This window comes from Vidua macroura, chromosome 4 (genome assembly GCF_024509145.1).
Source record: "Vidua macroura isolate BioBank_ID:100142 chromosome 4, ASM2450914v1, whole genome shotgun sequence".
Lineage (NCBI taxonomy): Eukaryota > Metazoa > Chordata > Aves > Passeriformes > Viduidae > Vidua > Vidua macroura.
Genome location: NC_071574.1, coordinates 51,023,810 through 51,037,763, shown reverse-complemented (window position 1 = coordinate 51,037,763; position 13,954 = coordinate 51,023,810). Strand labels below are relative to the sequence as shown.

Sequence of the window (13,954 nt, the reverse complement as noted above, 5' to 3'; positions counted from 1 at the left end):
ACATTACTGCATAACCTCCACACAGCTATGCTTCACTGTTGATTCTGGTAATGTTTGACTGACGTACTGTTCACTGTTTGGGAGAGATTTTTTGATGCATTTCACAGCAAATTCCAAGGAAGTGTACACATCAGTCCTCTGCTTCATTAACTACACAGGCACCATATCAACAGAGATGCAGTCATGGTGTATGTCAGAGCCTCCTCTTCCTCACAGTGGAGTAGAGGGCTCACAGTACTGACAGTTCATCACCCAGCCCCAGCTGTGAACACATGTCTGCTCAGTATCTAGTCTTCATTGGTGAGGCTGCTCTGAATCTGAGGAGGACAAATAAAGCACCTTCCAAATTTTTCCCTCTCATTCCCCAAATCATCCTATTTGGAGACTAACAGTAAGATTCAGTAATGCTTGGGGCCTGATTGACAGTTATGCTGGTTTATTGATACCTCCAGGATTCCCATCAATTCTGCTTCTAATGTACAAACATTCATCACAGATTGTTAGAAATTACCTCCCCAGCATATCAATTTTATTACCATAGTATTTGATTTATTGTAATATGTTCCTATAACATTAAATCAACTGCTGCATTTTCAAGAACACTCAGACTGTGTTTTAATTATTGCAGTTCATTTTATGTCCATGAACCTGATATGAACAATTACTCACATTCCTGAAGGCATTCTGTGTCTGTGCAGTACGACTGGGATTGTCTCAGCTGAAACAGAGAAAAAGAAAAGCATGACACTTAACAATAAGTCTTGGTTGGCTTTTACTGAAATCAAGATTTAATATATTGTCAGAGTAAAGTTCAAGTATAACTGATCCTTTACTGGATCACACTTGGCTTATGGTTTGTGAAGAATAGCAGGTATGGAGATAGTTTCTGAACACTATTTACATAATACCTTTAAATCGCCTGACTACAGTGTGATTGCTTCCAATTCAGCCATTGAATACCTTTCAAAATTCAAGGAAAAGAAATCAGTAGTGATATTGGAGCTATTATATACAGATATACTCTCTATACCTGCCCATTATAAATCCCAAAATATCTTACTATTATCTACATCAAGTAACATTCATGTACTCTGTGATAACATCACAATAAATGATCAGACTGTGATAATGGTTACACACAAGAAGTTGAATTAATATTTTACATTTAAACTTAGTACTTACTATTTTTCCCCCTAAGACCTTTTTTTTTTAAAGCAGATTTTAATATTTATTTTACCGTTTTTTCTCTTTACTGATGGGTAAAATTTAAAACATTTTTAGTGACTGTAATGACTGTTTGATTTACATACTAGGTAAGCTTGCCTACTGCAAGAAAAGTCAACACTGGCTAACCTGCAAATCAGTACAGCTATTTTACAGATGACAGAGCCAAAAAAGGAAGACAAATATCACATTCTTTATTCCGATCAGAGATGTTAAATGGATGGCATTTAATGTACAGCACTGTGGAAATAGATTCTATCATCTGCTTAGGTAAACTACATGGATTATTAGTAAAAGTTTTTAAAAGTACAGAATTGTTACACTGCCTTGGTTAGAAATGACATTTGCTTTTTCACAGGTTTTATGATACAGTTGTGTCACAAATCCCAGCACTTTTTGTCACAACAGGCTAATCTGTTTATTACCAATGTAAATACTTGAATATTAAAGACACGAAAATATGATGCTCTTTATGTAAGAAATACATGAATCATTTCCACAAAACCCATTTCCCCTTGTATTGGCATAACTGATTTAATTTATGTAGTCATATTATGCAAAACACATCAAGGAAACAGATGAAGAAGGAAGACATCTGAGAAAGTATAAGCTCCTTTTATCATAAAAATTGTCAATGACTGACACATTTGAAAAAGGAAACAAATGTAATTGGAGATTGATCACATTAATTCTTTCATTAATATATTAAGATCTACTAGCAAATTTATTGAAACAACAAAGAAGTCTCTTAGGAAGGAATTTGGAAGGCTGGAGGTTATTTCTATAGTTAAAAACAGCATTGAGGGAAATTCAGGCAGAATACTTCTCTTTCTTACTGAAGGGAAAGATCTATCAAACAATGCATATTTCCTGCTGTTCTTATATAAAAGCTCATTTTATTTTAAAACTTTGGAAGTAATTTACAAAGGGGAGGTGTTATCTTAGCAACAGTACCCATTTGAAATATTTGAAAGATTTCTGAACTGGGAAAACCAGATATTCCTATACCCATATTTTAAAGAGCTCAGCAACATAATTATCTTCCGTTTGTATAAGAGTTTAATTCTGAGAGGGGCTTAATTTATAATCCCTACTTAAAACACCGTTTACAGATATTAAACACAGAAGGATGACCAGAATTAAAACAGGCACCAGATATATGATCAGAAACATTGTACAAGTATCTCATTATCCCCCTCTGTCCCCACGATGGCAAATCCTCATACAGTTTATCTAGTTTTCCTAGATATAGAAAACTGCCTGGGGGTGTTCTAGCCAGAATATCAGTTATCTCCCATTCTAAGCGTCACACTCTGTCCAAATACAACTTTTTTAAAGCTCTAGGATGGCTCTCTGAGCCAGGTAACAAATCTGTTTTTAACAGCTCAGTGAGAAGCTGCATATTGTCTTTGGGGGACGAAACACAGCAGATCATGAAAAACAGGCAGCAGTAAAAAGAGGTTTTTCTTAATTCACTCAGGTCAACAAGTCCCTTACTGTGTAACCCAATATGAATCTGATTCCTTGTGGTCACTCATTTAGTCAAAAGACAAGAAACTCTTCTGGCACACGTATGAAATGCTTACGTAAATTCAATGGCTGGGAAAGGTAATGCCTTTTGCTGAAAGAAGAATGTTCCTTCTACCAATTAGCTCTCTTTTGACAATGACACCCTTTAAGGAACATAGCAACTGTTGGGAAAAACTGAATGTGCAACATTTCAGTAGTAAAGCAATTGAAAAAAAGAGCAATTATCAGAGACTGGAAAGAAATAGTCCTTTGTATTAAGATTTTTCTAATCCAATGTGGAGGGGAAGTTTGGATGAAAGTTTGTGGAATAAAGGTAAAAAGTTGAACCCGACTTCACCTGTTCTCAACAAAACCCTCAAAAAGACTTCAAATACACTCAATGTTTTTCAGACTGGGAACACTACAGAGCTGATGAGAAAAATTTGAATAGAGAAGTAATTCTTCAAATACAATAACTCCTAGATACTTAAAGACAATATTATTAACAATGATCTTGATTTTATTAATACTTCAGAGATCCTTGTGTGGCCAAAAGTGTGAATTTAGTGAAAGATGAATAGCTGACGGATATAACATCTACTAAAGTCAGCAACAGCCTTTTCATCTTTTTCCATATATTCTAAAACAATCCCTTAAGAAGAACACAAAAATTAGGCAAGTGGAACATAAGGGTATATTCAACAAAAGAAGAGAGTGAAAAATGTTACAAAATTAAATATTTATACTATTTTATTAAATTTAAATAAAAAGGATTATATCTGAATTTTAACATTCTCTGTGCAGTTTGTCATTTAAATATAATAAATGGCTTAGTGCATTTGAGCTAAACAATTAATTATTTTGTTTTTTATTGTCCAAAATGAAGTAAACACAAATTGTAAATAGCATGAAAGCTAGAAGAGAGCTAAAATAATCCAAATTTTACAGTTTTAGCACAGTACAAACTTGAAAAAATAAAAGTAAAAATATTAATTACAAATGTATATTATTTAAAATACAACTGTGAACTTTCATGTCCTCCAAGTACATTTGAAGTCTTGAATTGCCTAAGTTAAAGTAATTTAAACTAATAATCCCCAAGCCATAAGAACTCTTGGTCAATAGAAATATTTGGTTTCCATGAAACCCCTGATAAGTTCTCAGAAGAGGCAGCAGTGGCAGAATCACAGTAAATCAGTACCCATTTAGTGACATATTATGAATATAAACTCAATACAATACCAAGAAAAAAAGAAGAAACCAAGTTACTTCCAGTGGTAAGAGAAAAGGGCTCTTCCTCACTCCTTCCTCATCACACTCAAATTTTGCATTGCAAAAATACAAAGGGTACATTTCAAATGGCTCCTAGTTCCAATTTGAAACTTCTTCCTTTCTTTTCCTTTTCCAAAATATACAGCTTTTAGCCCCAGTTCACACTAACACAACAGTGTTTAGATCCTGCTCCTTTGAGACAAGGACAGTTTTCACATGCCATCTTGTGGATCAACAGCATCCACCCATCAAGCACACCTGAAACTTGTGTCCTGCTGTTCTTCTTTCAACAGATGCCATGTTATGGTAGGAGTCTGCACAGTTTTTAGCAATGAGAGCTTCCACTTTTTACAATCCCCAGCTGTGAACAAAACGTGAACAGCCACAGTAAAGGGACACTGCTATTGGCCTCTGAAAACTCTTTTAGGAAGTCACCATATTAAGATTGTTTTGGTTTTTTTTTCATGTGCACACAAACATGCCACTGTGTGGTGAAAACAGAGTGTGAACTTTTACTGCATTTTAGCTGCTCCACAAAATCACTGAAGTCCAAGTGAAATAGTAAGCCCAGTGAAAACAGCTTCATCTAGCTAAACAGAGAACTTGTTTTTCCAACACAGGGACCTCAGCCACTAGGACAATTTCAGTCTTCCTTGAAAGAAGTTAAGCTACTTTGCACTCCTCATCACAGATATGTGCTGTGGAGAATGAAATGCACACTATATAGTATATATAGTAAACAGTTCTTGCTTCAATTCCTCTGCTTCCTCTTCAGAGGAGTTTAGTGAAACTCTTCAGGTGAATTTTCAAAGTTTGCTATGCCAGAGTTCAACAGTCTCACAATCTCTGGGACTGATCCTGCAATCTCTGCTCAGACAATTTTTTTTTTTTTTAAATATTAACGTCAATAGTATATTACCTGAAAAAAGATTCAGGGTTTCTATCCAGTGTGAACCCTTTGTCTTGAGAGTTATATGTATTATTTAAGAGTTTAAAAAAAAAAAGGACAGAGCATACAAATACGAGGAAGATACCAATGATCAGACAGCTCACCAGTTTGTCAATTTTCAGGGGAAATAGCACCATAATCCCTGTCCAAAAGCACTTTCCAACTCCAGAAATGGTGTACTAAAGAGGTAATGAAACAAGAACAACAGAACTCACGGCAGGAACAAAGTGCAACCATCAATGCAGTCTAGTGTGAATGGTAGATGAGGCAAAAGTATACTATTAGTATATTATTTATGTAGGGACAAATAAAATAACTACATTTTAGAGTAACTGTTGAGTCCGCTCAAAGCAGAAATAAGTAGTCAGAAAAGACAGAAATGAAAAATTACTAAGTTCATGAGACAGGTCAGGAAAAGACCTCCATACAGGAAATTGTGATGGATGAAAGCCCAGAGAGATGTGTGAAAGAAATAAATGAAACAGGTACAAAGATGAGGGAGCAAAAATAGATAATGGTGGGAATGAAAAGAATAGTTAAGTAGGAAAGCAAATAACTAAATTGATATGGTCACTTATTCCATGAATACAAGTAAATTTAAAATGGAATCATAAAGACTATTGATAGAAAATTTTATGTGATAACGAGGGCAAAGTATCATCCCTTGTGAAAATACTTTTTTGCTCTTTAGACCAGCTGGGAGCTCTGCTTTTGCTCTCCAACAATGCCAGAAGATGATAACACAATGGCATACTCCTGATTGCATTCTCATGCTTCTGGGTAACAGAATCATTGTTTAAGCTTTGTTGGCAGCCATGTCTGTTCTCTCCAAACTACATAAACAATCTAGTAAACAACATGATAAATAAATTGCTAAATGACACCTACATGCATTATTATGCTACAAGCTGGCAAAGAGAAATAAGGAAATAAGGAAAAGAATGGCACACTGATGGAATTTAATTGTCTCTTAAACAACACTAGCTTCTCTTAGAGGAACAAACAAGGAATAAGTGAACACTGCCTTCCCCACTCCATCTTCTATGAGTATATGCAAAATTAGAATAAATGATTGTTCATACAACGACAGAATAACAGTCTGCAATAAAAATACAGAGCCTAGTCCTGTGAGGTGGCAAGTAATTTTCTCTCCAATTGCAAGTGAGAGAGAAGGATGGCTGCTACATTTCAAAATAATATTTCTAGATTACAAACCAACTTTTAAGACCCAGAAACATTAGCCAGTAATGACAGAAGGAGGACATTAACTTTCATATTGAAATATATGACATTTTATGGAGGAAGATGCATCAGAAGTCCCAGGGACCACTGAAATCTGGGGCCCTGATCTGGACACAACCACATTCTTCTCTTCATTTTTTCATTTGTTGTGGGATTGCTGTTTCACCTTGGTGTCATATAGATCTTCCTTTTTCACACTTCCCTTGCTTTCCTACAATTGCTTGCCTTACTGGTACTTCATTTTATAATTTTGCTGACCTAGGATATCAATGACATCCTCCTTTTACTGAATGCAAAGCAGAATGAATAAACAGTGAAAAGAGGATGAAACAGGATGATGATGATCAGGACCATTACAAGGAGCTCACAGCATCTCTGACTATGTGAAATACTAGGCAACAAATACACAAGCAGAATATTAAACAGAGGCATTTGAAAATGTGCACAAACAACATACATATCTCCCCAGAGGACATTTGCAAACTTATATCTAAAATGTAAAGCCAAAATATGTTTAGGCTTTTTGACCAAACAGTTGAGTACCTTCTCCAAATGATGCATATTAGCAAAAGAAAAGTGTACTCACACACAGACAGCCTTGAGGAAAAGGCTTAGAACTCACAGTTCCAAAAGATAACTACAGTTTGCTCTAAGTGTTGATTGCTTGAGGCCTGAGAGAAAAAGCACAATTTTCTCCTTTTTGTTCAAAAGAGATGGCCATAACACATCTCTGACCATCAGAGTTCAGCCATTCATAGTACAGGTTATACCTATTAATTATTTCTGGAATATCAAGCTGAAAGAATTTTCAGTGCATGATTTTTTTACACTGCTTGCAATACACTATGCATGCATTGAGATGATCATGAGGTGTGACTGAGATTTTCCTTTTTTTTTTTTTTTCTAAATATATATTGGTTAAGAAGGAGTACTTTCAAGCATACTACAAAGCTCAGGGATGGGAAATGTAAAGAATGACAGACATGTTCAGGAAGTCCTGATTCCCAACCCATTAGAGACCCAAGTGGACACCACTTTTCACAACTTTTTTATTTTCTAACATGTCTAGAAAACAGTCTCCATTTGCACTGCTTGAAGCAGAAATAGATTCTAGGTTATGACATGCATTGGCAGTACAGGAATTCTGTAATAGAGTTTTATGGCCTTAGCCTGTGCAACACCAGTACCTTGAGCACTCAGTGAAAGGCAGAAAAATGGAAGTCAGTGGAGCAAGAGCACTCAAGTACAGTCTTACCCTCTGCCACTCCAACCCTGTGTTTTATTCTTTTGGGCTGGTGTCTAAGCAGGTGCATGAAGTCTTTTCCCCTGCACCTCTGAAGAATGACAGCTTCTCTGTCCTAATGAACAACCTAAAGTTCAGCTGTTGGGAAAGGCCTTCTTTGAATCAGGTTGAATGCAGAGGACAAAAGGAGCAAGTGAGAGCAAAATGCAGTTTCCGGCTCTTGGGATGCTTGGCTAAAAACTACATACTAGAAGAAGTAGCACCTGCTATATATACAAAAAAGAAGGCAAACACCATGGAAAGTGTGTAAGAAATCTCCAGGACAACTTTCATATTTGAAGGACATTTTAAATTATAAAAATGCATTTGGTATAGCTCTGGTGTGCTTTCACTAAAAGCCTCCATCAGTAGCGAAAGCCACTTTTACTGACTATTTAAGTTGGGCTTAGGTGTGCTAACATCTTGAGAGATTTCCAACTATTTGCAGCACACATCTATTTTAGTAATCTGTGTTTATTTTGTGCTGTTTACACAAAGTCACCTTCAGCCAAGACTTGTGGCTGGATACTATCTCAGACTATGCCAGTTTGAAACCGTAAGACTCTAAAATGACCTGGTCAAGAGAATTATGCAGAAACTTGATCGACAAAAGAGTTTTTGAACCAATTATATTCAAATAGTTTGAGCATTTGCAACTTTTGCTATAAAAATCTAGTGACATATCATATCCCAAGAGAGATTAAAATAAATTATTTGCTCTGTATCCCCTGAAGTTTTGATATAGCAACGTAACTAAGCATGGACCATTACTTTCAATTAGCTACTGAAGGACAAAACACAAGGTTGTAATTCCCACAGTGGTTTGTAAGTAGAACTGTTGGCAATTTATCAAAATGGCTCCTTTTACATTATAGAATTAGGAATATTTTGGGTGAAAAAATATACCATTCATTTTTGTAAAAACTAGTATGAGAAAATTCTGAAGTCAGTTTTTGTAAATCAAATAATACTGTACCAGAAGGAGACAGAAAAAGGATGTTTACTTGACACAAAGTCATGTGTGTTACTGGCTTGGACATTTCTGGCCACTCTAAGCAGTCATAAGCAGGTTTCACTTATCATGGAAGATGCTCTATGTATGATTATTCCTCACCACCACATAAACTGTGTTTTCAGTCTAGTTTTCAAACTTGAACTGACCCTTGGGCCAAGATCAGCCACGCCTACTCAGAGAGCATTGATATCCAGAGGGGTAACATAAGGGAATCAGATTTTTGTATTACAAAGTAAGTGAAAAAAGGGGAAATAAAAAGGTTTAAATACAACATCATTCTCACCTAGGGATTTGCTGTTTTTTGCCAAAACTAAGACAGGAACCATTTCCTCTGGGTACACAGAATCCTTCACTGTGATTCTTTCAAACAACCATCCCCTTGTCTTACAGTTTGGCCCCAATAAAGGAACTTGCTGTCATTTGCTGTTCCTCATTCTTGAACTTTGGCTCTACTTGTCAAAATAAGTTTTGCACATGGAGGAGACTGAATTGGAGATAAAGTCATGCAAGCTAACAAACCTGTCATTGTCTTTTGACAATTCTTGTGCATCTGCAGAGGATGGAAAATCTTGTGATATTTTTCTTCTATGCTTACTTCCTCTTATGGAAGTTCCCAATTAACTGCTATATCCATAGAGTAAATAGCGAATCCAACATACAATAGCCAAATTGTTATCACACAACACCACCAAATCATAACAGATGGTGCCATGGATATTACATACTAGAAATTATATTTATGAAGTCATAGCCAAAAATTTTAGATTTCTGGTGTTTCCTAGGAATATTTGGAGATCATAATATCTGCTTATTATTTACAGTGGCCATACTACAGAAATTTACACGTGTGAAATGTTCATATTTTGACACCAAGGAGAACCCTGAAAAATTCACTTCAGAAAAATGATAGAACATTCAGCATAAAATAATTCAATGCCACTTAAGCACGTACATATACATTGTAAGAACTCTGTGTATTAACAATTTCTCTGAGTTAACCTAATAAGCAGCAAAATATCTTTTAAAATATTGTGCATATTAGAGATAGACAGTTCACTGACTGTAAAATCTTCATGGTATTATGAATTAAGAAGGAAAAAAACCAACAAAACAAAGCCCTGCTTAGTCAAGGAAAATGAAAGACAGATAAATAACAAAGCCACATAACTAAGTAAGAAGTGGATTTTTTAACAGCTTTCTTGTTTGTAATTTTCTGTGGTGTTGCTAACAACAGAGAGCAAGAAGAGTTTAAACGACAATAGCTTTTTTTTTATTGTATAAGCATTAATTGTACTATGAGATGAACTGAAGTCTGCATTTCAAATAGCGATTTAAACTATATGCCATATAAAACCCCCAAAGTAATGTATTCAACCACAAATTAAACTTTGAATGCCACATACACTTCATAAGAGTGTCAAAGTAAATATACCAATTAAATTAGAAGTTAAAATTATTGGAAATTAAAACAAGAACTTCAGGTTCTAGAGGCAGACTTCTTGACCTTCTGATTTTGGAATAGCAGTGTTATTCCAATCTCCTGTATAGTTAATTCTAACAGAAATCCGTGAATTTGAATATGCTAACTCTACACATAATTGTCACAAATGACTATATCATAACTTCTTTATTAGCAGAAGCCTTAATTCTTATCAGTGTTGGAATTCTTATCAGTGTTGGTCTAAATAGGTATAAACTAATTTTTACAGACTAATTTGTTTAAGTCAATTGCAAGTTTAAAAAAATCTACAATCAGTCACAGGGATTTTGCACAATGTCATTACTGTATTGAAAGACTCTAAAAGTAACATTTTCACACTTGGGTATCTCCTATAATTACATTATAATTCTGTTAAAATTTGTTCTGTTAAATCTCATCTCCGAACTTTTGTATTTACAATGCTCAGTCTGGATACAATTGCAAACACCTTGTTATAGAATTTCCTCCAAAATCCTATCGAGTACTGCCAGCTTTAACACCATTCAAATGTACTCTGCTGTGTTTTATACCTATGTATATTAAAAAGAATCAACAATTAAATACATATAGGAAACCATTCTGGGTAGATAGCATGTTTGGATATCTTTTTCTCACCCAGAATCTGAACAGATCACTTAGCTTTGTTTATCAAAATGATTTTGAAGTTAGGGTTTCGAGGATCCAACTTTTAGAGGTAGTGTGCACCCAGTCTCCATTGGGACTTGTGGGGTTCAGCAATTTTGAAAACCAATGTCCACATGTTATTTTTAGCACAAATAGTAAAACTTCTGTTTGCTCATGTTGTATAAGACTAAGTGACAAAACAGCAGCTTAGAAGGCAAACTCTTACTGAAGCATAAAAGTTACAGATGCAAAAATGGCTTAGCAAGTCTCCTGCTGAGATCATACAACAGGTTACTTGAGGATAGTCTGGCTGCTGACTGAGACTTCTGAGACTTTTCTTTTCTAGAATCTGCTAAATTATCCTAGCTAGTGATTTGGTCTTATAAATATTTAGGAGCATCTGCTTTGCTTTTTAGAGAGATGAAATCTGGAATTTCCCTTTACTCTGCACTAGTTTCAAGTGCTAATTGGTATGATCTTTTTGGAAGGTGGATACTGAGCAATAAACTCCATTCTTGCAACTACACAAGAACACTGTTAAGACTGCTCTTGGTGACTGCCCAAGAGCATCACATCCATTACACAGGAACTAGTGTTCCTCAAATGATCCATTTTTACCCACCTCACACTGGCTGGAGCAGCCCAGGAACAAAACCTCATGGACATTCGTGGCATTTCTTCTAACTTTGGACACAACTCACATTGTTCATAACTAGAATCCTCCAGCCACAACAAAGAGAATTGGCTGACCAGTGCCATTGCCTGTTGGTATCTTCTAGCAAAATACCAAAGAGATTAAAAAATGCTGAATGGGGGTGAAAATTCTGAACCGTGCCAGTTTAGATTTGCATCTGACAAGCCTGAGGAAACATGCATCCTCCTTTCTTCCTCTCAGCTTCTGAACTTGGTTCTGGGGGTTCCTTTCTCATGACTTTAGCATGTGTTCAGAAGCATCAAGGTTCAGAATCAACAAAACTGTGGGATATGGCACAACCATCATATTGAGAACAAAAAGAAAATCCTTCTTGGGAAAGAACATAGAAGATTTTGAAGTTGTGCCTCTAGCTGGGAAGCATGAGCTAGGATGGCTAGGCCTGATGTAAAGGCTCCACAGAAAGTACAACTATTCTCCACAGAAGCCTCAATTTTCTGCACCTATGTGTCAGCAGCACCTTTCCAAAATACTGTTAAGAAACCTCTTGAAGAAGGGCCTGATCCTAGAGAGAATCTTCTTCACACATAACTGCCTTGAACAGTTGATGTACTCAATAACTTAAAATGACATTAATTTAGGCCCTAAGAAAGAAAATGTGATAAAAACAAATATAGGAAAATCAGTAAGGGGAAGTACATCAAATGAAGTTGATGTATATGGTAATATTAAAAAGGATTTAACCAAATTAGAGTTGTAATCAAATTCACCCAATTGCTCACAGTTCATAATTGTTAATGTTATTTTAAAATACATATACTTAGGAAAAAAAATAAGCACTTTGTAGCTTATTTTTCAATAGACATTGAACTAAGTTCAATACAGAAACAACATTTTACAGTTAGAGCAATGTACATAACTTGCTTGAAGTTGCTCAACCTATCAATGACATAGCAGGAAACAGAACTCAAAACTCAAAATCACTGGATTATCAACTTCAGAAGTTTTTAGAGAGTAGTTTTAAAAATTTAGACAAAATTATCTTGCCATATGAGTATGTTCAACTTCATATGTGTGGAACTACCTTGATCACAAAGACTTTGCTGGGTAGCTTCTTTGGTTTTATGCAGACTGAAAAAAGGCATATAAAAGAAACATTTTAACAGAAACAGTGTCAATGCTGTCAAAATGCAGCCCTGGGAAATAAAGAAAGCTATAATTTGTATTGACTCTTCAAAAGCTCATCAGAAAGTTGGATACACAGATTCTTACTGTACATGCTACTGAATAAGCAGAATCAAAAGCACCAGTAATTGCAAATCTGTAAGAGCTGAAGTAATGTCTGAATAACCACCCTTCCAAATACCCTCATGTTATCCTTACCAGATTAATCAGTCTTCTCATTGCATGTTCATGTGAGCAAATGCATTCACAGGGATCAAATCCACCTTCTGCCATGGCTCTCTAGATAAACCTGAACTTTTCTGTGAACACCTAAGAAGTAAAAGAATAAAAGGACAATGAACTCTTTTTCAACTGACCTTATTTTCCAGAGACTTACACATCAAGTTTCAGTTCATTTAATGCCAGGGTGAAAAAGCAAAACAAAGCAGGGTAATCCTATTATTCCTTTGGCAGTATGAATGAAGAAGTCTGGTATGTGCAGTTACATTTTGATGTTGCTGAAAACACTGTCTCACACAGATTTTTTTTTTGCAAGTCTGTGTGTCTCCCCTGGGTTTTCTCATATACCATAATGAAATACATCCTAACAAACATGAAGCACAAAGATTAAATTCTTGTCTCTCATCTGCACAGTGGGACTCTTAAGTGTACATATACAAATTGAAAGGTCAGGGGAACTTGTACTCCTAAACCCTAATAAACTGCTGGCATTCTCCCTCCAGATCAATGTACAGGAAAATAATTTAAAACTCAGTAAGTTTTTTGCTAAAGGAAACAATCATCTTTGTTGTATAATGAAAGCAAGCAGCAGGGGTACAAAAGTGAATGTACTTGGAAACACTTTAAAAATGGAACTATGCACACTAATTTTAGATCAAAGAAGTAGGTTAATCACTTAGCAATACAGAATGTTCAAAGAAGCAGTAATGGACATGGTAGAGAATCGATCCTAGATTATTCATCTGCTAAAACCACTTATACCAGACATGTCAGGCTGTACTAATGTATGTTTACTATTTACCAATAACTTTTCAGTGATTTAATTGAGGGTCAAACTGTGCAGCAGACTTCAAGGCATTTCTACCCTTGTGGTCAAATCTGGGATTGATTTCTCTCAAATGAGGACTCTCAGGATATATTAGGTAGTTCTGCAAAACCATACTTAAGAAATATTTTTCACTTGCCATCCATAAAGCTGTATTCAGAATGTGTAAGTGTTGCATGCACTCAGGCTCTGATGTGACACAACTGGCAAGCTTGCAAACAGACAAACACAGCAGCACAGAGCAGATACCACCTCTCAATTCCTAAAACAAGTACTTTATGAATGTACCAGCCATTTGATAAGGGTGTGCCGAATCAACAGACGTGTTCTGCAGTCACTGCCTATAAAACTTACAGCCTCGATCACACATGAGCATTTTAATGTTTCAGTGTCACTAGAAGAAAAAGGAATAACCTATATGTCTGTAAAACATCTTCATTCAACAGAAGAAGAATATAACACTGCTACAGTTCTA

The 13,954-nt window shown here is 35.6% G+C and overlaps 1 protein-coding gene across 5 annotated transcripts in view; it reads right to left on the bottom strand.

The window, feature by feature from the left end:
* Positions 1-13,954, bottom strand: part of SMIM14 (small integral membrane protein 14) — a 54,856-nt gene that overhangs the window by 10,914 nt on the left and 29,988 nt on the right. For all 5 annotated transcript variants that reach the window (XM_053975202.1, XM_053975201.1, XM_053975200.1 and 2 more), the window contains 2 exons: positions 12,633-12,743; positions 670-718 (listed from right to left, as the gene is read on the bottom strand). In XM_053975202.1, the coding sequence (XP_053831177.1) occupies positions 670-718; positions 12,633-12,707 (124 nt within the window). In that variant the 5' untranslated portion in view covers positions 12,708-12,743. The remainder of the gene's footprint in view (positions 1-669; positions 719-12,632; positions 12,744-13,954) is intronic.